Raw genomic sequence first — 26,376 nt, forward strand, 5'->3', positions numbered from 1 at the left:
TTGATGGAACTTGTAGACATGAATAAATTATTGTAAACCTGTCTTGATGTTGACTTGTATTACTCTTACACCTCTCTTATACCGTTGAAGGATAGTGCTGGTAATAGATGTATTTGAAAGTGTTTAATTTTAAATTTGAAACTAAGTATCAATAGGTGAGGGGAACAGTCTTTTCAGGAATTCATTCTAGTTTTGGTTAAATATCTAACTTGAATTTAGATCTGAGTGCTTGAGTAAAGTAACTAACAGTAAATTATAAGTCTGGAAAGTAAAACTATCTACAGACTGGTGGACTTTATATTGGTATTGCCCTTAGCGCTGATAGATTAAATACATTATTATGTGATAATTACTTTTGTAGATTATATGTTTATATACATTTATATATTATTAATTCTGTCCTGAATTAGTGATGTATGAATAGATATTATTGTGTTGTTGTCCAGTCATTTGCAAGGTTATTTATAGTCCATTTCTAGAATAATAAACTTATGAAACATTCATAATGGGTTTTACAATTTTGAAATTAAAACTTTGGGTTTAAATGCTGTGGGCTAATACTGAGGATTCAGGCTAATCCCCTTTTGTTTTGTGTTGTGTGAACTTACATTCTTTTTGTTTTTACTGTTAAACATGTCGGGGGCTGTAGACTTGTTTCTTGTGAGGAAGTTGTCCAGTTAAGTCATAGAAGGTTTGTGGATCTACTCGTGTTTGAGATAATTCATTGACACCTGATGTATTTTTCCTCCAGCAGTAAAATGGCTTCATTGACACCTGATATATGGTTATTTCAATGTCTGTATGAGCTTTAAGTATCTGCCAGGAGAGCATTGAAAATAAAAGTTAAAATAAGAAAATGATGACATTGTTTGATTGAGTCTGTTCATGAGAGATAGTAGAAATAACCACATCAAGCATCATAATGTATCATATTTTCTCATTTGTATTTTATATGCCAGGACCTGTTTGTGTTTTAAGTGCCAGAACCCATTTGAATTTTAAATGCCCAGACCTATTTGTATTTTAAGTGCCAGGACCTATTTGTATTTAAGTGCCTGGACCTAATTGTATTTAAGTGCCAGGACCTATTTGTATTTAAGTGCCAGGACCTATTTGTATTTAAGTGTCAGAACCAATTTGTATTTTAAGTGCCAGGACCTAATTGTATTTAAGTGCCAGGACCTATTTGTATTTAAGTGCCAGGACATAATTGTATTTAAGTGCCAGGACCTATTTGTATTTAAGTGCCAGGACCTATTTGTATTTAAGTATCAGAACCAATTTGTATTTAAGTGCCAGTAACCATTTCTGTTTTGTAAGTGTAAGGAATAATTTCTTTGTTTAGATGCAAGGAAAACTTTCTAGGGCTGTGCATTGCCAGTTTTTTCTGTCACGATACATATCACGATATTTGTTTTTCAAAACGATGCGATTCACGATATGTATTGCATACTTTGAAGAAATGCGATGCATATTGCGATTCTTATGTTGCGATGTGATACGTATCACGATACTGACTTTCAGACTTAGTATATACAAATTTGGCCATTTGTTTACAGCATAATTACGAATATAATATAAAACTATTACAATAACAAAAAAATAAACTCTTTAACTTGGGTTTCCGATTTTGATCTTTCAAGAATTTACTTTTCTGATTACTTATTGTTAATTATACCATACAACAAATTGATATCTACTATTCTAACACTAAAGTCCACTATTGTAAATATGGCAGTTTAACAATTTCAGTCTAACAAAACACCACTAAAGATTTTTATTGTGAAAAAATAGTAACAAGTGATTTTGAAGAGGCATAGATCTCTTATTATGTTTTTATTATGAACACCAGCCCATTAATATGGAATTGATCAAACTTGGTTAGTTACCGTGAAATGATTGCGCCGTTTAATGATTGCAGACATGGGGAAACGAGATGACAACGATGATATGATAATAGTGGCGCTTGTTCATTGTTTTCATCTGAGCTATTTTTCTTTCTTCAGTCTTTCCAAAAATATGTTTGTCCTTACATTCCTAGAAGATATTGATAGTGTATTGCGATACTTTCCCGCTATATCGATACATCGGGAGGTGAAATATGTATTGCATCGCAATATATTGGAATTTGTAATTTCATTACGATGCATACATGGAGGACAGGGAAGATCGCAGTGCATCGATGAATCGATGAATCGTTACACCTCTAATACTTTCTATTAAAGGGCAATGATTCATTTCTGTTTAAAAGTCATTGCAAAAGTCATAAACATTAAAATGTTGCCATCCTTTATTCTATATAAAACTTATGAATTAGCAAGTAAATAATTGTTTGTTTCCTGGAGGTACAATATCAGTCCATGTAAAAATGAAAATAACAATGTGAGTCATAATTTTCAAAGGAAATTTTTTCAGTTTAATAAATTTTGTTTAAGCATAAATTCTGAAAAAAAATAAACACAGATCAAGTTGCACTTGGATTTATGACTTGCATCTTACTGTTCCATAAAGGATAATAGCAGTATGGAAAAACATATAACAAAAAATCAAGCTTTCAACTATTTTGATACTTCTATATGCCTCTGCTAGTTTATTGAGTGCCAACATTTTGTCAAGAGATCTAGATATTAGATATTGGTACAGTGCAAGTTTCTTATCTGACCAAACTGTATACTTTTGGTAGCTTAAGTTTTTGAATTTTGCTAATGAAATTCCTAACATTTTTGAAATTCAAGGGGGCATGAATTCATTTTACATATTCAGTAGTAAATCAGGGTTTTTTTTTCAACAAGGCACTAGTTCACTATAAAGTGCCAGGCTGTTAAATTGAGAAAGATTGTAATTCAGGTTAGCTAATTATCCCCCGCCGATGGAATCGGGAGGGGGATATAGTTTTGGCGTTGTCCGTCCGTCCATCCGTCCGTCCGTCCTTCCGTCCGTCCGTCCGTCCATCCGTCCGTCCGAATTTCGTTTCCGGAGTAGTTCTCTGCAACTAATGGCTGGAATTCAACGAAACTTTATGGAATGTTGATCAAGCATGTGAAGTTGTGCACCTGGGTATTTTCGTCTGGATATTTTTAGTATTTTTAGAGTTATTGCCCTTGACATAGTAAAACGTCCGAATTTCGTTTCCGGAGTAGTTCTCTGCAACTAATGGCTGGAATTCAACGAAACTTTATGGGAATGTTCATCAGCATGTGAAGTTGTGCACCTGGGTATTTTCTTCTGGAATATTTTTAGTATTTTTTAGAGTTATTGCCCTTGACTTAGTAAAATTTTGTAATTTTCAACTTGTGTCGCATGTAACTCAAAAAGTATTTGACCTAGAGTCATGAAACTTTACAGGAATGTTGATCAGTATGTGTAGTGTGTGTACCTGGGTATTTTCTTCTGGATATTTTTAGCATTTTTAGAGTTTATTGCCCTTGACTTAGTAAAATTTTGTAATTTTCAACTTGTGTCGCATGTAACTCAAAAGTGTTTGACCTAGAGTCATGAAACTTTACAGGAATGTTGATCAGTATGTGTAGTTGTGCACCTGGGTATTTTCGTCCGGATATTTTTACTATTTTTAGAGTTATTGCCCTTGACTCAGTAAAATTTTTGCAATTTTTCAAACTTGTGTCACATGTAACTCAAAAAAGTATTTGACCTAAAGTCATGATACTTTACAGGAATGTTGATCAGCATGTGGTAGTTGTGCACCTGGTATTTTCGTCTGGATTTATTTAGTATTTTTAGAGTTTTTGCCCTTGACTTAGAAACATGATGTTTGCAATTTTCAAACATGTGTCGCATGTTAACTCAAAAAGGATTTGACATAGAGTCATTTAACCTTATTGGAAAGTTCCTTCAGCATATTTAGTTTGTTCCTGGGGTTTCGCTTGTGGATTTATCCAGTATTTGTAGAGTTATTTCCCTTGACTTAGTAAAAACTGTTTCATTATGTTGTTATTTGATCCTTGAGTGCTTGAGTTAGAATCGACCAACTTTTACAGGAATAATGATCAACATCACTAAAGTTACGAATAATGAAGTCTGGAGATTAAGATGTTTTTACATCTAGGTGAGCTATTGTGATCTTCCCCACCGTCCGTCGTCATGCGTCGTCAGCAATTTCTTTAAATAACATCTCTTCAGAAACAAATGACTGCACAGCAACCAAACTTTACAGGAATGATCCTAGGGTGGTCCCCTGCCAAAGTTGATCAAATGGTTCCGGTCTGTTGCATAGCCTTATGTCTTCAGTTGTTGTGTTATAATAACCAGTACTCGGCGGGGGATATAAATTCAACGAATTTGCTTGTTTTTTATTGAACTATTAAGTTTAGTTTCCTGATTTTTTTGTTTTATTGAAATGCAAGTCATAACAAAAGTGGGTTCATCTTCCAGTAATTTTGTACTAATACTTAAGTTGTGTGGTAATTGGATATTTTTGTTTGTAACTTATAGAGCATATATATATATATCACCTACAAAAGATATATAATAAGACATTGATGTTTTTGGTATTACAGGGTACATATGCAACAGTGTTCAAAGGTAAAAGTAGACTAACAGACAATCTGGTGGCCCTTAAAGAGATTCGTCTAGAGCATGAAGAAGGTGCCCCTTGTACAGCCATTAGAGAAGGTAATATTCTGTATTATTTAATATAACACCACTCAGTCAATTTACCTGATGAATAATCTGTGACCTATAAAGTTATACAATTTACAGTCCGTAAATAAATCTCACACATCCATTAGAGAAGGTACCTTTATAATTAGTGAAGATAATTAACTATATAGTCTATTAAATATGGCACACTGCTTGGTGGATTCAGTGGCATAGACTGTATAACTTTTTAAATCACAATAAAACTGTTATTATATAGGAGTTTATCAAATCGGAATGGGTATATGTACCACTCCTTGTATGCCAAACAATATTTGACATACATGTTTTATATATTTTTCAGTGTCATTACTCAGGGAGCTAAAGCATGCAAATATTGTCACTTTACATGATATTGTACACACAGAAAAGTCTCTCACTCTAGTCTTTGAATATTTGGTAAGTATTTTTGTTCTAGTGCTATCAGTTTTAAGAGCAATGTGACTCTCAATGATTCTCACACCATGAAGGACATGTGATGACTATAGTTTTACTTGTAGTGGTAGACCTGAGATGTCTTTCCTTATACCATTCATATATACTATAACAAATGACCTGAATGCTAGCTATACAAGAGAAAGCCATGATTCTGAGCAGGATTCAAACCCATAGAGGCAAATGATTGAGTCAGCAGTGTAAATCACTCAGGCCAATTTGCCAAATGTTGCTAAAATTCACCATGTTACGTGATATCAAGATCAAATAATCCAGATCTATATAGATATATAACTTTAAGAAAAATGTAATTAAGAAAATATAAGAAATTTTTAATATAATATTCTAGATTGTACCATATTTTGGCCTACCTGTGTCCAACCATAAAATCCAAATAAATATATAAATACATGTTTGTCATTCTGAATGAAGAAAGTATATGGCACAATTTGCATGAAGATAGTACATGGCACAATTTTTCACAGAATATTTTAGCTTTATGATCAGCTTTTAGCAGACTTAACTGATTAGATCATACTGCAGTTAAGAAGTACATTTTTGTGTTAAAATTTAGTGTCAGATTTGTATGAAACGATCATGTCTTTTGTTGAAATATTGGATCTTTTCATATATTGCTGTAGTAAAATAGCATTACTACCATTAACCAGCTGGGATCAAAATCTATCAGCCTTTGCCATTAGTGTAGAGCCAGGCCAGCCTGAACATTTGTAGAGTCTGTCCAGGCTTTATTCTGGTGGTAGCTCAAATATTGAAATCCTAAATTTGCAATTGGCTGTTTCAATTTAAAACTTGGCATGTAGAAATTTGAACCAGATGCCTATTATTATATGACGTAAGACTTTAGACCTTCATCTGATTTTCATGAAAATAAAATCAACTGACATATTATTGAATTATTTAATTTCAAAGTAACAAATAAAATAACCTGTCTAAAATATTTCACTTCAATTTGTTTACTGGTAACAGTGAATTGACTTCTGAATTGAATTCTGTAATCTAGTTGTCTATCACACTGTCATGTGTTAAAGTTTATGAACATATACATGTATGTATGTAGTGACTGGCTCTAGTGTAATCAATTTAGGGGTAGTCAGAAATATTTAGTGAATATTTTTACAAAAATCATGACCACTTCATTAATGTACATTTACAAAATACTGCATGTGTAATCATGGTATATTTGGATATTTTGATTTGTAATCACAGACAACAACAGCAGCACTAACCCATTCTATCTATAACAAGGAGTTTCTATATGCTATAATGTACCATGATTCCATGATTTACTTTCATGTCATTTAATCAAAGAGAAGTAAAACACCTTGTTTAAGAATGAGAAATGACTTAAAGAAAATATCTGTATATGTACATGGTACTAATTGGTCAGTTTGTTTCAGGAAAAAGATCTCAAACAGTATATGGATGATTGTGGAAATATCATGAGTATGACCAATGTAAAGGTATGTAAAACATCTCTGATGATTCCTTACAACTAAATATACATATATCATATATATATATATATCACTACATATATCAGTACATATATATATCAGTACATATATATATCACTACATATGCATTGAAAACAACAGAAATTAGTTATTTGACATGAAGCATAGAGTTTAAATGACTATTGGAGAGACACATCATTATCACAGTTATTCTCTAATCAGCATAAAAAATTGGTCTAATTTGTGAAGCTGGCTTTGAGTAACAGCAGGTATGTTAGACAGTTGTGAGGTATATAATATGTTTTAGCCGAAACCATTTAGCTCTGACCCCATATAACTCGGTCTACATGTGTCTTGGGAAATGTGGAAAATGACTCATTTAAGACATTGTCTTTTAAAAAATCATTAAAATACCGTAGTCCATGACTCTTTTCTAGTTTTACAGCTAAACGACATGAGCTATATAGATATATACCAAAACTGTGGTTCATGTACATTACCACAATTTCATTAAATGCTGCTTATATTGTGAAATTAATTTGAACCTAATAGCAAGGTAAATTATTATCATGGGAATGTTAAGTAAATAATTAAAGGTGAAAAGTTTAACTTCATGTTTGTGACAGATAAAGTTATTGGCTGAACTTTCATTATTTTCACAGCTTTTACATCATTAAAGGTTAGGTCCTTGTTCCGAGTTTAGAAACTTAAGTATAAGGTATTATTAATGGGAATTTATTCATTGTCTTCACAGGAATGTTCCTTTGGTGGTCACCTTTAAAAATTGTTCAAAGAATTTAATTCCATGCAGAACTCTGGTTGCCATGGCAACCAAAAGAAAAAACTTTAAATATCTTCTTTTAAAAAACCCAAAGAGCTAGAGCTTAGATATTTGGCATGAAACATCTTCTAGTGAGTGTCTACCAAGTTTGTTCAAATAAAAGCCCTGGGGTCAAAATTGGCCCCGCCCCTGGGGGTCATTGATTTTCCCTATATGCATATAGTAAAAACTTAAAAAATCTTCTTTTAAAGAACCCAAAGAGCTAGAGCTGAGATATTAAGCATGAAACATCTTCTAGTGAGTGTCTACCAAGTTTGTTCAAATTAAAGCCCTGGGGTCAAAATTGGCCCCGCCCCGGGGGTCATTGATTTTCCCTATATGCATATAGTAAAAACTTAAAAAATCTTCTTTTAAAGAACCATAAGAGCTAGAGCTTAGATATTTGGCATGAAACATCTTCTATGGAATGTCTACCAAGTTTGTTCAAATAAAAGCCCTGGGGTCAAAATTGACCCTGCCCCAGGGGGTCATAGATTTTCCCTATATGCATATAGTAAAAACTTAAAAAAATTTCTTTTAAAGAACCCAAAGAGCTAGAGCTTAGATATTAAGCATGAAACATCTTCTAGTGAGTGTCTACCAAGTTTGTTCAAATTAAAGCCCTGGGGTCAAAATTGGCCCCGCCCCGGGGGTCATTGATTTTCCCTATATGCATATGGTAAAAACTTAAAAAATCTTCTTTTAAAGAACCATAAGAGCTAGAGCTTAGATATTTGGCATGAAACATCTTCTAATGAATGTCTACCAAGTTTGTTCAAATAAAATCCCTGGGGTCAAAATTGACCCTGCCCCAGGGGGTCATAGGTTTTCCCTATATGCATATAGTAAAAACTTAAAAAATCTTCTTTTAAAGAACCCAAAGAGCTAGAGCTAAGATATTTAGCATGAAACATCTTCTAATGAGTGTCTACCAAGTTTGTTCAAATAAAAGCTCTGGGGTCAAAATTGGCCCCGCCCCAGGGGTCATTGATTTTCCCTATATGCATATAGTAAAAACTTAAAAAATCTTCTTTTAAAGAACTCAAAGAGCTAGAGCTAAGATATTTAGCATGAAACATGTTCTAATGGGTGTCTACCAAGTATGTTCAAATAAAAGCCCTGGGGTCAAAACTGGCCCCACCCGGGGGGGGGGGTCATTGATTTTCCTTATATGTGTATAGCAAAAACTTAAAAATCTTCTTTGGAAAAACCCAAATAGCTAGAGTTTAGATATTATGCATGAAACATCTTCAAGTAAATATCTACAAAGTTTGTTAAAATAAACGCCCGGGGGTCAAAACTGGCCCTGCCCCAGGGGTGACATTGTTTTTAACTATATGTGTATAGTAAAAACTTTAAAAATCTTCTTTTAAAAAAGCCAATGAGCTAGAACTTAGATGTTTAGCATGAAACATCTTTTTATGGGTGTCTACCAAGTCTGTTCAAATAAACAAATAAAAGCCCTTGGGTAAAAATTGGCCCGGGGGTGGGGGGCCTATATACAGGTGAGCAACCTCAGGGCCATCATGGCCCTCTTGTTGCTAATTTGTGGTATCATGAATTTAACAATGAAAAATGTCTCTAATATATTAAATTTTATTTCTCCAATTTTATTTATAGAACCTAATCTGAAAAGTTGAAAACATATCTGAAGAAATATTGTACTGGTGCTGATGACATTTTGTCTGTCAGTAAAATGACCTTTCATGTCTTTTAATAAAGAATGAAAATTTTCGAGTTGTTGATAATTTTTAAACTTATTTCATATGTCAATGTATAGATAATAAATATGATATTATCTGCAGATATTTTTGTACCAATTATTGCGAGGGTTGGCATATTGTCATAAACTTCATTATTTATTGGCAGATATTTTGTACCAATTGCTCATTATTTTATCTGCAGATATTTTTGTACCAATTGTTGCGAGGGTTAGCATATTGTCATAAACATTATGATTTTATCTGCAGATATTTTTGTACCAATTGTTGCGAGGGTTAGCATATTGTCATAAACATTATGATTTTATCTGCAGATATTTTTGTACCAATTGTTGCGAGGATTCGCATATTGTCATAAACGCCATTATTTTATCTGCAGATATTTTTGTACCAATTGTTGCGAGGGTTAGCATATTGTCATAAACATTATGATTTTATCTGCAGATATTTTTGTACCAATTATTGCGAGGGTTGGCATATTGTCATAAACGTTATGATTTTATCTGCAGATATTTTTGTACCAATTGTTGCGAGGGTTGGCATATTGTCATAAACATCATTATTTTATCTGCAGATATTTTTGTACCAATTATTGCGAGGGTTGGCATATTGTCATAAACGTCAGGTGCTACATAGAGATTTAAAACCTCAAAACCTTCTCATTAATGAACGTGGGGAACTCAAATTAGCTGACTTTGGTAAGTATTATCTTCTTTATTTTGTAAAAAAAGCATCCTGATTACATGGGTATTTATTGAATTATCTCTCACATATACTTTGTTTCAGCAATTATACACATGAGTACTGGTAATTGTCCAAATGATGTGACTTGTAACTTTATTTATATTATATGAATCTTACACTGGCTGCCAGTACAGACCGGAATATCTAGCTTGAGGGTAACTGTTTACAGCGGTAATGAGGCTCTGCCGAGTTTCCGCTAAACAGTAAACCGAGAGCTAGATATTCCCGTCTGTACCAACAGCCGGTGTTTGATTCTTTTTCTTGCATATTACATGTCAATTATTTTCGGAACTGAAATTATAAAAACTGATATTCTCATTATGCACTTTTTTCTTATAGTAGCTTATGAACATACAACTTCATTCATAACGGAAAAAATGACGTCATCCTCAGAACGCGATTCATTCATATAGGGCGCGCGTCAATGACGTCATTTAAAGCACGCGAACTTGTCTTACATGGGGGGGGTGTAAGACAGGGTTTTCTAGCACCGGTGTAAACGGTAGATAATCTTGTCTGAGATGCAAGAAATATTCAGATACCCTGTCAACAAATAAACAAACCTGATGGATATGCATTGATCATTGGCAATACTATTCAGTAACCTAAAATTGTATCAATAATGATTACATACACCATTCACATAGAGAAGCAAAATGAAGGGAAAACACTATAGAACTTATTTGAATCCTTTCCAGCACAAGCAATGTGGCTTATACTACTTTTATTACGACTTAAACCAGTGCCAGGGGGCGTGAGATGTTGAACTTTTACATTTGCTCTCATGAACAGGCTCAGTCACACTAAACTACAGTCTTCATAATTTTGTTGTTTTGAGTGCTTTTGAGGTATCTGTCCTTTTCAAGATTTTCTAACAGGAAATTATGTTAAATTAGTTGACGGAAGTTTTTCATGTATTTATCATGTGTTAATATATTGTTTCTACATTTCTGATTGTAGGTTTAGCAAGAGCCAAGTCTATACCAACAAAAACATATTCCAATGAAGTGGTCACTTTATGGTTAGTTTACTTAGTTAGTTTATACCAATTTATTTTAGTTCAATTGTGATGGAACCTATAAGCTTATTGAAACACTCCTGAATCCATTCCTGATACCAACCAGTTCTAAGCAATGAATGTAAAATTTCTTGGTCTTGCCCCTGACAGGATTTGAACCCAGTGGTCAGCAATCCTTAGATTACTAGTTTGACCTGTTATTTACACGGCCATGTCGCCACAGTTTACTTAGTTGATAGCACTGATACTTTCAGCTGTAAACCAAAGAAAGTTAACTGTCATATTTTATCTGTTACAAATGTTATACTTGTTGAAGATATTTTTGCTGAAGAAATCGACTCAACAAACTTGAAAATTGGGGCTTCCTGGTAATGATTTATCAGGAAGGTCTTGTTTTACAAGCTTTATCATTTTGAATCACATAACTCTAAAAATAAAATAGTCAAGATAAATATTTCACAGTATAGTGTGATAATATATGTTGATTTCAAGTAATGTATAATTTACAGGTATCGGCCACCAGATGTCTTATTGGGCTCCACAGAATACGGCACCCCTATTGATATGTGGTAAATATTCTGTATTTATTTTAGTTCACTTGAGCACAACGCTCAGGAACTTTTTAAACATACATTACAATATAAATGTGTGTAAAATAATAGAAACATTCTATGTTACACTTCTTTGAAGAATCAACTATAAAATTATATATTTTATAGGAATATTTTAGGAATGACTTAATAATGAAATTATGTCCATGTGAACCATGTCCTTAGGTGAACAATTAAGGGTCATCATGGCCCTCTTGTTTTATTTATGCTTTATATAACACCAACATTTGTTAATTTGAGATGCTGAATGGAAAGTGTGCCAAATATTTTCAGATAAGTTTTGTAAAAATGTTGCCGCATATTTTCAGAAATAAAATGTTTATGTAAATAATGCCTAAATGCGTTCTTCTTTTCACAGGGGTGTTGGGTGCATATTTTACGAGATGGCATGTGGGCGGCCATTATTTCCAGGGTCAACGGTAGAGGATGAATTGCATTTAATATTCAAGACTTTAGGGACACCAGATGATAGTATATATCCGGGACTATCTAGTAATGACGAATATTTAACATATAATATACCAGTCTACTCAGCAGAACCTTTAATAAATATAGCACCAAGGTAAAAATTACTCTAAAATCTTGATTAACGTCTAACTACATGTAGCTAAAATGTTGGTTTCAGTCTGTGCCTGAAGTATTGAACAGATGTTGATCTCAGATCTTATTCTACCATTAAAGCTAGAAAATTGCTTCATACCTAATGTGTCATTGTGTCATAAAAACCTGTCTAAATCAAAGATTAAATTTGTTCTGTAAATAACACAGCAGATGTGTTTATTATTATCCATGTCATTGTGGGTTTATGACGGAACGATTTGTGATTGATAAAGTTTTATGATAGGAAAATGTTTGTGTTTGAACTGGTCTGTGGCATTAAGGTAAGTGACAAAGTTTAATGACAAGAAGTATTTTTACTAAGGGATTTTGACAAATGTTTGTGACAAAATGGTTTATGACAAAAAAGGTTTATGACAAAAATATTTATGTGCACTACAAACATATTGATATTTGTTTTTATTTTATTTTACAGACTGGATGGGGATGGTCTGGATTTACTAGCAAAGTTGTTACAAGTATGTTTTTTTTTCCTTCAAAATTTCTAGTTTTCTTTCAAATGCAAATAACAAATGTACTTTCAAAATGCTTATTAACATATGTATGTACCCAATGTACACCGGTTTAAAAAAACAACAAAAAAACAGGTGGTGTAATGGAATGGCACTTGACAAGCATGCAGTGTTCCTCTTTGTCTGAAGCAAACTGCTGCATGTATGGAGAGATTCATATATTACTTGATACTGGTGTTCACCAACATGAGGTATTGTGTTCAAGCATGAACCAGATCTCTAGGTCAAAGTCACATTTAGAGGTCAGAGGAAAATGCTTGTTCAAAGCAAACATACATGCATTGAGAGATTTAAATTAAAAAATGGCACAAATTTTCACCAGTTTGTGGCATACAAAATTTAGGTCCATGTGGCAATGGTCAGTGTCACATGGTCAAGGTCAGATGTACAAAATTTAGGTCCATGTGGCAATGGTCAGTGTCACATGGTCAAGGTCAGATGAAAATAAAAAAATGTGTGTATGGACGATATTATGGTCTTGAATTCAGGGTTTATATCACCAGTGTTAACAATGTGGAAACTGAGTATTGTCAGTATAATTAAGGTCAATAAATGCAAGGTCAGGGTCACCAGAGAAAATTTAAATGTAAACATTTTGTGATACATTTAAAATTTCCATACTTAAAAATGAGATATTTTTGAAATGAGAACAAGGATAAATGTTGCAAAATAGAAGCTTGCAGTTAACAAGTAGGAGAACTGAGTGAAAAGTTCAGTTGGAATATTTTCTGGAAATTTTATTTCATGGATGTATTGCATGGTATTCCTAAGTGAAGAAGAAATGATTGGTGATAATTCTATGTATGGGGTTTTATAAATTTATGACAGACCATTATGCTATAGGTGACTCACATATTTATTGATTTAGTTTAAAGATACATGTACATTCAAGGATCAGCTAGCCCAGAATTTATGGAAGAAGTGACTTCTCCTTCAAGATATTGTCTGCTTTTAATATCAAACTGCAACCACTACAAGAGATATCAACAAGAAACTACTTCTCTGTGTCTCAAACCTATGCAGGGAGAATCACCCGGTTCAACTTGCTTTGATATTTCTTGTTTGATATATTCTGTTTGTCAATATGTTTTGTTATGAAGTATTGTTAATATGAAGAAATATAATTGTAAATGTTATAATAGAAAATATAAACATGTTGAATTTTATTTATGACAGCATTAGAAATGAAGATGTAAAGTTAATAATGATTTATATATTACAGTATCAAGCCAAATTACGTATATCAGCTGCAGAAGGCACCAGACATGCTTTCTTTAACTCTATGGGACCCAGTGTAAATAGATTACCAGATAGTAAGTTGTCTTTATTTTATCTCCATTGCTCAATTCAAATTTAGTTATTTCTTAACCAAGTAATTGGTGAAACAAGGTTAATTGCGCCTTGTCTTCTCTGTTTAAAGGACTAGTTGTACTTGTGTTCATACTGCACTGACCAATACCGATGTGTAACTTGAAAATGACTTGTTGTTTTAGTCTAGTGGTGATGTAAACTTAAGGGCAACTGTTGTCATATAATGGTCATATAATTTACAATAACTGTTGAAATCACCTGTTGACTGAATCATTGTTATATTTGAATTACCTTTCCTGGTTTCAAATCAGGAATTCCCATCTGTAAGACCCTAGACATAGAGACAGTCATTTGAAGCAATCAACCAGCATTTTTGTTACTGATTTACATTAACTCGCACTAAAATTCATCTTTGTTTGAAATATAATATTGCATGAATCATTTTCATAAAGATTTCATGGACTTTATATATGTAATTTTTAGCAGTTATGAGATATCGTAAAAGGGTTTGTGAACTGCGAAAAGGTTCATGAACTTCAAATGTATTGTTTAATTAAACTTGTTTACAAGTCCTCTATATACTTTCAAACACATCAATACAATATATTTGAAAATAACAATTCTGTGAAAATAACAAATAACAATGAGTACGTGACCTGGCGCCAATAACACAACAATGATATTTGTGTTGTCTCAAAATAAAAACAAAATGTCTCCAGCATCGTTCTCTTCAGAGTGTTCTATGCCTTTGAACTATGTTTGTTGTGGTAACCGTAGAATGAAGCCAGTCACCCTTGTGCTACCATCCTCCTCAGAAATGTATTTGAGTCAGCTATTCTCCTCTCAACATTGGTTTAAATTAAAATATAGTGTAAAAATTTCAACTGCACCAATGTTGCATTGTCATGGTTATTAAAGCACATAATTCATGAAGGAAATGCAAATTCTCGATAGAATTAAAACTCACTTCAAGAAATAAAAACACACTTTCAATCAATATCAGTTAAGTTTGAACACTTGTGTTGTATAATTATCATTGTGAAAGTCATATTAGCACCAGATATTGAATATAGGTAGGAAAAATGATGAAATAATACAGAACTTGCTGTATAGGTAAATTGTACTTATATTTCAAACCTTCATTAACTGCATAAATTTACTTGAAATTTTCCTGACGATGGTCATTGCACTTTTACTTCTATTTTAAGTTATTTATTTGAACATGTTTACAGTTTTGATTAAATATTGAAAGTAAATATTTGTTTACAATTAGAAATAAAAGTTAATTTCCTGTTGTTGCTTTTAAGGGATAAACAAATAAGTACTATATTTGTTACAATATTACTGTATGATCTACGTAAACAATTATCTAATTGTTATATATAAATTCTATACTTACAGCAGTGTCAATATTTACTATACCAGGAATAGCTTTACATAGAGACCCTGGTATGAGATCGTCCTCTCTCAGCACATCAGGTATGCCCTCACATAACTTTATTTATTGTTTCTATATAGAATGACTACATGACACCAGGAGTCTAAGATAGCTTACTGCCAGTTTGTTGTTGTTAGAAGTCCATGAGATATTATGATTTATGTGTCTTGGTGCTATATAGCTTTTAACCTATAGCTCTTCAGCGCTTCTTATGTAAAATTCTTCCAAGTATAATTTCCAATAACCGTAAATTATACCATACCCAGACTATGGTATAATTTTCAGTTTTGAAGATCGAAGGAGTAAGTGTTTCTTGGCGGAGCTATAGGTTAAAACAGATACACCATTGGTGCGTTGACGATTTCTGGGTTTGCGTAAAGTGACCTTTCTTATGCAACCTCACTCGACTTCGTCTCGTGAGGTTCAGGCATAAGAAAGGTCACGTGATTATGGTATAATTTACGCAAACCCAGAAATCGTCAACGCAGCAATGGTATATCTATTACTTATGCTGAAATTTGTTTTTGACCAAATAAAGCTCATGTATTATAATATACAATTGTCTAGTACAACTAAGATACAAACTGCCATTTCTGCTAAATGAAATATAAAGTCAAATATCATCATCGTCCTTTTTCTGTCTTTTATGAAAAACTTGGTAAATAAATGAACATTTGAGTGATATATGCCAACCCAAATTCAATACATGACCACATATTTCCTACTATTTCAAAGCATTTAATTCATCAAGTAAGTATGATATGGTGTGAAATCATTTAATACTCAGGGAAAGCTGGAAAGACTAAATATTAGACTGAAAAGCTTCCAAAAACAATACTTCAAGTTTTAGTGACAATATTGATATAACTTCATTTACTTAAAAAAATGTCATGTCTCAGAATTAACATTTAATGAAAAAAATTTTTATCAGAAAAGGGAAAAATGTAAATGATTAATTTGAAAAGGCCCGTGTGATATCAAATGATTTGAAAAGGCCCCTATAATGTTACATGATTTGAGAAGGCCTCTGTAAAATTAAATGATTTTAGAAGGTCCCTATGATATTAAATGATTTGAGACGTTCTCTGGAACATAAATTATTTAAATGATTGGAGAAAGTCCCTATGATATTTAATTATCTGAGAAAGTCCCTATGATATTAAATGATTTGAGATGATCCCTGTGATATTAAATGATTTGAGATGATCCCTGTGATATTAAGTGATTTCAGGAGTTGTTTGTTGCTTGAAGTGACCTAAGATTTCATGCTGTATTAATAACATATATAATCACAAAATTTGACACTGCCAGTGGTAAATGTTCCTCAAGACATATAATCTTTGCTATAATAATCAGTATATATTGTGGCCATCTCCTTTAATGAATTCTGTATATATATAAAAATATGCATCCATGTCAGTCAACAAAAGCATGGCTTTAACACATCTTCATGCTTTTCCTTCAAGCTTGATTTTTCTTTTTAATTAAATTACCTTATAGAGTATCTAGCAGATTTTATTTTCAAAATTGCCTATTTTATTATTTAATGTAGATAAATTTTAAGTTGATAAACTGATAATGCAATATTGATGAAATTCCAAACCATTGTATAAAACAATTTAATATAAAAATCAAAATTTAAGAAAATGATATTTGTTCTTTTACTTTTACAAACATGCCATGTACATGAACAGCAAAAGTTATATTCTCATAACACAAACATGCCATGCACATGAACAGCAAAAGTTATATTCTCATAACACAAAAATGCCATGTACATGAACAGCAAAAGTTATATTCTCATAACACAGATATGTACATGAACAGCAAAAGTTATATTCTCATAACACAAAAATGCCATGTACATGAACAGCAAAAATTATATTCTCATAACACAAACATGTACATGAACAGCAAAAATTATAATCTCATAACACAAACATGCCATGTACATGAACAGCAAAAGTTATACAAAATGTATTCTCATAACACAAACATGCCATGTACATGAACAGCAAAAGTTATATTCTCATAACACAAACATGCCATGTACTTGAACAGCAAAAATTATATTCTCATAACACAAACATGTACATGAACAGCAAAAGTTATATTCTCATAACACAAACATGCCATGTACATGAACAGCAAAAATTATATTCTCATAACACAGACATGTACATGAACAGCAAAAGTTATATTCTCATAACACAAACATGCCATGTACATGAACAGCAAAAGTTATATTCTCATAACACAAACATGTACATGAACAGCAAAAGTTATATTCTCATAACACAAACATGCCATGTACATGAACAGCAAAAGTTATATTCTCATAACACAGACATGCCATGTACATGAACAGCAAAAGTTATATTCTCATAACACAGACATGTACATGGACAGCAAAAGTTATATTCTCATAACACAAACATGCCATGCCATGAACAGCAAAAGTTATATTCTCATAACACAGACATGCCATGTACATGAACAGCAAAAGTTATATTCTCATAACACAAATATCCAATGTACATGAACAGCAAAAGTTATATTCTCATAACACAAATATCCAATGTACATGAACAGCAAAAGTTATATTCTCATAACACAAACATGCCATGCCATGAACAGCAAAAGTTATATTCTCATAACACAAACATGCCATGCCATGAACAGCAAAAGTTATATTCTCATAACACAAACATGCCATGTACATGAACAGCAAAAGTTACATGCTCATTACACAAAAATGCCATGTACATGAACAGCAAAAGTTATATGCTCATAACACAAATATGCCATGTACATGAACAGCAAAAATTATATGCTCATAAATGCCACGAACAGCAAAAATTATATTCTCATAAAACAAACATGCCATGCCATGAACAGCAAAAATTATATTCTCATAACACAAACATGCCATGCCATGAACAGCAAAAGTTATATTCTCATAACACAAACATGCCATGTACATGAACAGCAAAAGTTATATTCTCATAACACAAATATCCAATGTACATGAACAGCAAAAGTTATATTCTCATAACACAAATATCCAATGTACATGAACAGCAAAAGTTATATTCTCATAACACAAACATGCCATGCCATGAACAGCAAAAGTTATATTCTCATAACACAAACATGCCATGTACATGAACAGCAAAAATTATATTCTCATAACATGAACATGCCATGTACATGAACAGCAAAAGTTATATTCTCATAACACAAACATGCCATGTACATGAACAGCAAAAGTTATATTTTCATAACACAGACATGCCGTGCACATGAACAGCAAAAATTATATTCTCATAACACAAACATGCCATGCCATGAACAGCAAAAGTTATGTTGTGGTATCAAAACATTAACAACTGATATATGATATATTTAATTCTAGTGCAAAATCAAACTACATCAGCACATACAGTATTTCTTCTGTTCATTCAGTATGTAGTCCATGTCAATGTTGTTTGCTGTCAATGAATCATGCACATATTTTACTGTAAAACAAATTGTTCACCTTGCAATTCTGCTGTATGTATAGCCTTTATGAATGCATATTAAGGGTTGATTCTTTTCATATCTTATGAATTCCACTGGACTTTGTTAAATTTGATATTGGATTGCAAGTGTCTGATTCAATTTAACTCCACTTTTTTCTTTACTGTCATGACGTGCTTGTCAACATTTGTTAGCCTTTTCCTAAAGATCCATCCTCTAAGAACTATCATGTTTTAACTGAAAGTCATTTTTTGCTTAATTATTTTCTGTTTTTACTTAGAATATTTGCTTTTTCTCAAAGAGTGTCAAAAGTATTCATTTTTAACTTGAAACATGGTTGTCTATCACAGACAGGTTTATCAGAATTGATATGCCCTCTTTTGAATTTTACTGTCATTTTATAATCCAGCACTGAGAAAAGAGAAAAGTGAAGCATGCTGTCCAGGGACAGCTCTAGTTAGACAATGAGTTTACTGTAATTTATTTTATCATATTAGTTTTGAAAAATATTTAAATACTAAAGCTATATGTACTTTTTGTTATTCCAATGAAAATGGAGAACATGTTTTCACTGTGTGGACTTTAATTCGGATATGATAAAATAAAAATGTACAAAAATAACCCACCCTATATTCTGATGCAACATTTTATTTAAAGTTCTGTAGTTTTATTCAATGGTATAAGAATACAAATTTTTCTCCTGTGTGTTATTGAGATTTTAAAATATACTACTTAGTCTGTCTCTATTCCTTTATACAGACATTGCATAGTGAGTAATTTAAAAAGTAATTATTTACAATCAAGGTCTACATATCAGCTGCGTCACGACAAAACCAACATAGTGCGTTTGCGACCAGCATGGATCCAGACCAGCCTGAGCATCTGCGCAGTCTGATCAGGATCCCTTGTAATAGGGTTGATAAGGCAACAGCATGGATCCTGATCAGACTGCGCAGATGCGCAGGCTGGTCTGGATCCATGCTGGTCGCAAACACAATATGTTGGTTTTGTCGTGACATGGCTCATATTATTTTTCTTTATGTCTGTGTAATGATTAAACTAGCATTGTTGTAAATTATCTGTTTTCTCTCGTTACTTTCAGGTAAAATTCGTCGACAGAGTATGCTGTTCTAAAGAAGACATGACTGTCTCACTTCAATTCATATTGATAACATTATGTGTAGTCATATTTGCTATAAGGGGCCTTATTTGAGGGGCATTATACGACCCCTTGAATGGGGTCAAAAATTGACCCTTCTTGTTATGTGATAGTGCTGTTTGTAGGTCCCAAATATGGGCAAATTGTAAACTGTGTAAACATCAGATGAAATATATGTTTGAATGTAGCCCTCAAGCTTGAGGTAAGCCTGTATGATTTCAGATCAGATTTCAGCATAGTAGGTCCGAGGTCAGATTAACCTCATGTTTTAAGCTCAGTCTCTCTGATATAGAGGTCAGCTTCTAATATTTAAAGGGTGGTCTCTAATGTATATAGGGCGGCCTCTAGTGTATATAGGGCGGCCTCTGGTGTATAGAGGGGGACCTCATATGAGAGATCAGACTCGTATGTTTTGTTGTCAACCTCAGATTTTATAGGCCAGCTTAGAGTATTGAGGGTGAGAGATTGCAGAAGGAATGAAGATGGACGCCCTGGTGCTTGGGTCCAATCACTTTTAGAAAATGGATAGAATGCATGGTCATTGTTAATTTCTCCTTTTACCTTTCTAATATACAGCCGAATATGTACTCTATGACCTCTTCTAAAGAATAATAAGTCAAGAAAAACTTTCTGATTTTTACAACACTTCCATTTCATATAACATTACGAAATGCAAATTTACAATCCACCTATATCATTAAATTTTATGTCTTGAACTTCAGTAATGTTATTTTGATATATGTAAGTATACTAGTATATATATATAGGTTTTAATGTGGTCTTCACCTGAAGGTTTGACCATAATGGACATAGAGAACATCAGATAATAATCTTTGCATATCATTTGTGTTAATTCTTGTAAATATATCAGAAACTCAGAATTTTTGTTTTTTAATGTTTGAACATAAGTTGGAGAATGTTTACACTGTAAATAATGATTACTCATGATTTAAAAGGCAAAAAGGCGCATATATTCAAGGTGTAGAAACAGATAATCAAAAATGTTTTGTTGTCTTGTGTATTTTTTTGTCTGATGATGCAGCTAAAGTTTTTATTAAATCATCTCTGTCATTGACAATAACAGAAGACATTATATTTTAAGTTGTACAAATTGTGGACGTTTATGTTAAAGCTTTTTATTCTGAAAACACAAACAAATCTTAATGAGAACATAATATTAAACTGTTGACAGACAGGCTAGTCTGTTACATGTCTTTCCTAGTGTTAAAAGTCACATCAAACTTGTAGGAAAGGAAAACCAATAAGTATTCATATACTGAGAATGGTTTATACCTCATCAGACCACATCATCATAATCAAATGTTGGAATTGTTACAAAATTTAAAAATGCATCAAGTTTTTTGGGGGGTTTTCTTTTTGTCTTGATTACAAAATAGGTTGTGCCTTTCAAAACTTTAACTTTGATTACCGATATGAGTATGACATTTGGCAAAATTATAATTTTGGAAAATGAGGGCTCATTCCTTTAATTGTCATGTTGAAATTGTGATAATGATTACATGGAAATAAGGGCAATAACTCTGAATTTCCAGAATTAAGGGGAATATCTTTCAAAAAAAAATTGTATCATATAAAAATCATTTAATGGATGATTTATAAAACATTTTTGTAACAATGTCATAAGTAAAGATAATGTCTGCAGTACCGGAGTTTTGTTTAAATTATGACTATATATGTTTCATGGTGTTTTTTTTATAACACTCTTTAAAAAATCATTTATCAAAAGTAAAGCAATTTGATAAAAAAAGTAAAGTTCACATAAATCTATGTAGATAGCAACGTCATACACATTGCATTTATGTTTTTCTCTCTCCATTTAACTTAAAGGATAATCATAATCTAAACATTGTTAAATGGCCAGGAATAACCATGATTACATGTGACTGTTTTGTATCGTGAAAACACGTGATATAAAATATGTGTCCTATTGTATCTTATGTATAATTTGTAGTGTACAGAGGTGAAGAAAATCAACATTTTAAGATATTTTATGTACATAGTTCTATAAGAAATACAACTTGCTTTATTTATATGTGTATTTATGTATTATTTACAGCTTTTTTTTGTTGATTTTGTTTTTGTTTGCTCGCATATTTTTGTACATTAATTGTTTATTATTTATACGTAGATTATTATTGGAGGAAAAATTCTGCTTTTTAGACAGATTTTTAATTTTGAGGAAAATTTTTATCAGAATAATGATAATTTTGACACTAGATTTTGTGACTGAGATTATGTCTATAACAATGTTTGCATTAGAGATTGTTTTAGACTTACGAGGCTAAATTAGGCATGTTGATATTATATGTAATGTGTCATTGCCTATTTCTTTATGATATTATAAAATAAAGGTGACAACACATTAATATTTGATTAAATTGTGAACATGTTTAAACTTTAGGACTTAATAAAAACAAACCAAACATTTTACAGTGAAAACTACTTTCTTTGTTCTACCTTTAATCTATTTTATTTTCTATTTCGTAAAGTTTGCGTGATTATGATTCTTTTGAAAATTCATAATCTGTAGGTAGAATAATGTAATAAAAAGTTAGAGTTGAGCTAGTTTTATTTATGTTAATGGTCTTATGTTTTTCATAAAAAATAGGGCATTTAATGTGACCCACGGTGCTAGCTACCCTAAATGACCTTGACCTCAAATCTAATGTTATAAAATTATAGGGGTTCAACTGAGGTTTTTTGACATGATGGGACCTGACATTATTTTTGAGATAAATGTTCCATTTGATGTATGTCTATATGAATAACCTGTGTGGAAAATTTCAGAATATTCGCTCACTCCTTTTTCCAAGATAATAATTCTAATTGAAAAATGACCTAAATTTGAAATGACTAGCGATGCTTTTAACTAAAATCGGGATAAATATAGCGCAAAAATATGATTTTCAATTTATTTCTTAGTAAATTTTTTAATTATCTTTTGCAGATCATTCTGTTTTAAGTGTCCTGACTGATTAATGTAGGGATATTCAAATTTTTAAGATTTTGGACCTCGGTTGAGTTTCTTTGAAGGAAAATACCTAATGTTAAATTGTAGGTGTAACATTGGTTAATTCCTATGTTAATTGTGGCCAATGATAGAGCTTCATTTCAATCTCAGTCAAACTATCTCAGACATCAATCTGAAATTTTTAACTTAGATACAGCTTTCCTAAGTAGCCCATATTTTGTGATAATTTTTATAAATGTATGTTTGTTTTTGAGATTTTTTCTTTATACAAGCTTTCTATAAAGACAATGTCATGAATATTTACAATATCTGCAGGGTACTTGCAATCATGTTAACATATTTTTAATTTTTTTGCCATCAAAATGCTGGTTATTTCATTATGGATACTAGGATTTTTAACTACATATAGTATGATATATAGAGGGTTAAATAAATGTGAAAATTCTGTCAATCACACTGTCATGCTGTTTTCTTTCTTTTTTTCTATTTTGTAATAATCGAGTCCATTATTATTACAAAAATAATTTAACACTGTTGTCATTGTGCAGGGAACAGTATGGGTTTCAGATAAGTAGAAATATAATCCTGGTTTTGTTTGCTCATGACTTACATGTATATTGGAAGGAGTGGAAACTCAGTACTGAGCTACATGTAATATGTTGTTGTACAGATGTTCACTGAGTCACCATCAAATCAATGAAAATAAATTCAAGATGGCAGAGATCGTCTTGAAGATATTGTGTCCTGATTGTGACATTATAGAAGCTTATTTTAATTATTTATATATAGACATACAGATTTATTATCATACTATTGATTTGAGCTATAACATTACTACTACCTTACAGTAAGTCAGGAGAACATCACAACATTAGGTTTAAAAGTAGCCATTTTCATGAAAAATTATCCACTATACAGGTAAACACACAACAACGTATTTCAACATTTTGCATCTGAATATCAGTTTCCATTCCATTCAATAAAAGTCATAATTTGTTTTGAAAGAGGAAAAAAACATAGCCCTTATTTTGTTTTAAATCAGAACTATTGCAGGCTGTGATTTTGTAAGAAAATAATTGGCATTATAATTATTAGAATCTAAATTTGAAAATCACACAGTATTGTATAATTCTTAACATCAGATCAAAATACAAAACTTTCAGCAACTTTGTGGTTTTATGGATATATTTCATTTTAAAAAACATAGTTGCTAATATAGTTGCTAATTAATGAACAAACATGTGATTTTGATTGCACTAAGTGTACATTTATTTAACTATACAAGTGTATAGCCAAATCTTCATTATTGATTAGTACAAATTTTTTAAATTACAAGTTACTAACATAAGTTAAAAGTTTATTAAGTTTATGTGTGTCTGTACTCTAGTGCTTGAGAGTACCTGGTACAGATGGACTCCTGTTAACCCTTAAACTTGACTGAACTTACCCATGTGACCAGTGCAGACCATGAGCAGCCTGCATATATGTGCCGTCTGAACATGGTCTGCACTGGTCACTGATCAGTCAGTACATACAATATATTTTGAAATTCACCCTAAAAATAACAAATGGTTTAGTCCAGATTGAAAGATGGACTACTCCATTTAATAGATTTATTATGGTTAAAATTTAAATTAAAAATCAACTACATGTGCATTATGTATGTACAATGTACGTAGATTTAGAAATCTTATAGCTGTGTATACATCTGAAAACAAAACTTTTTCACATTTGCTATATATATCAGTATATTATAATACTGGACGTTTGTAACGTCATTTTTCATTGGATAATCGTAACGTTTATATAGTTTTATATACACGGCTGCTGTCGATTCATGAAGAAATTTTTACTCTTTTTCTCTGCTGTATTATAAATTCGTTATAAAGATTGTTGACAGGTTATATGACCATATATAAACGGCTGTTTGCAATATAACCCTCGCCTAGCGGCTCAGGTTATAGTTACAAACAGCCGTTTATATATGGCCATATAACCTGTCAACAATCTTTATAACTAATAATATATGGTTAATTAGTTTAACTTATTAAGGTAAAGTACAAAAGTATTTATATAACAGATTATTTTGAATTCCTCTTGTATATATCATAAACATGTTATAACATACTTTATTGTATAGAAAACAAGTTTTGACAATCTATAAGTGATTTTTTATGACCTGTGCTTTATGATAATTTTATACTTGTATTTTGAAAGTGCTGAATTTATTTGAGAAAATGGAGGGATAGAAACTTTAAGATGCGGTTTCAGGCTGTAATATTCCAGTTATTTGTTGTTTTTTGTAGCTTGTTTACTTAGAAAGCTTTATGTTGTTACAACATATTATTATTTATGACAATAGAAATTAGCTTTATTTGCGCCCGTTGCGTAGATACCAAAAGAAAACGGTAATTGATCCAAAAATGTTATGGACAAATATATTGATGTTTTTTTATATCATGTTTATGTTCAGTCAATATCTGTTTTGCTTATTACAAGAAGTAGCGACTATATTGACCTGTAGACAGGCTCATGTCTTCATCCGTTTTCTTTGATCCTGTCATTATATAGTTCAGTTTTTGAAATATTTGAAAATTTTAAATACAAACAAGATTACTGGTATATGTATTCTACGTACAAACCTGAAGAATTACAATACTTGAAATAGTTAAGGATCTTGTCAGAGTTCACATTTTATTGAGTGTTTAGTTTATAGGTTTGAATTACTTAAGGATTTATGAGCCTGCTTTATGGTTTACATGACAAGAAACTTCTGTCTAAATTATACACCTGGTTAATGTCTTAAAAGAAAGTCTTTTTTTCTGGTTATTTGTGTGAAACACATATACTTAAGCCATACTGCAAGTTATGAACATAGACTGTGTAACTGTTTATTGGCTCACTTTTTAGAACAGGCACAATGTATTCATTTGTTTAATATTTAGTATTCACACTATGATTGTATTTAACTTATAGATAAGGTAACTTATATAAGCTATCCAAAATCATAGATAAACCAATGTTCTGTTATTGTATAATGTCCCAAGCTACTGTCATTTTCTGTTAAATTTCCCTGCTACTGTAAAATTTGGATATACCCTGCCTTTTATATTCACCACTTGTCCCATGGATAGCTAGCTTCATTTATATCAGACTTAATAATAACAAAAATATAGATCAGTGTCATGGGAACTGATAATAAGATTTTTATAAGTTAAATATGGCACCTCTCTCAATCCAACTCGACTCTGACACTTGTTTTTGCTTCTACTGCACTATTTACGTTATACCTGTAACAATTATTAATATGGTCTCACCTGGACATTTACAGAAAATTAGAGTAGCTA

The 26,376-nt window shown here is 31.8% G+C and overlaps 1 protein-coding gene across 4 annotated transcripts in view; it reads left to right on the forward strand.

Moving 5' to 3' along the window:
- Positions 1-25,562, forward strand: part of LOC132758502 (cyclin-dependent kinase 17-like) — a 98,077-nt gene extending 72,515 nt beyond the window's left edge. For 3 of the 4 annotated variants that reach the window (XM_060750185.1, XM_060750183.1, XM_060750186.1), the window contains 12 exons: positions 4,518-4,632; positions 4,961-5,055; positions 6,510-6,572; positions 9,682-9,805; positions 10,812-10,872; positions 11,379-11,438; positions 11,839-12,042; positions 12,514-12,556; positions 13,833-13,923; positions 15,323-15,400; positions 16,095-16,109; positions 19,981-25,562. In XM_060750185.1, the coding sequence (XP_060606168.1) occupies positions 4,518-4,632; positions 4,961-5,055; positions 6,510-6,572; positions 9,682-9,805; positions 10,812-10,872; positions 11,379-11,438; positions 11,839-12,042; positions 12,514-12,556; positions 13,833-13,923; positions 15,323-15,400; positions 16,095-16,109; positions 19,981-20,012 (981 nt within the window). In that variant the 3' untranslated portion in view covers positions 20,013-25,562. The remainder of the gene's footprint in view (positions 1-4,517; positions 4,633-4,960; positions 5,056-6,509; positions 6,573-9,681; positions 9,806-10,811; positions 10,873-11,378; positions 11,439-11,838; positions 12,043-12,513; positions 12,557-13,832; positions 13,924-15,322; positions 15,401-16,094; positions 16,110-19,980) is intronic. The other variant, XM_060750184.1, reaches the window with a different exon arrangement.
- The last annotated feature ends 814 nt before the right edge of the window (positions 25,563-26,376 follow it).

The sequence above is a fragment of the Ruditapes philippinarum genome, unplaced genomic scaffold, assembly GCF_026571515.1.
Source record: "Ruditapes philippinarum isolate M1 unplaced genomic scaffold, ASM2657151v2 ctg2239_1_1_1_1, whole genome shotgun sequence".
Classification (NCBI taxonomy): Eukaryota; Metazoa; Mollusca; class Bivalvia; order Venerida; family Veneridae; genus Ruditapes; species Ruditapes philippinarum.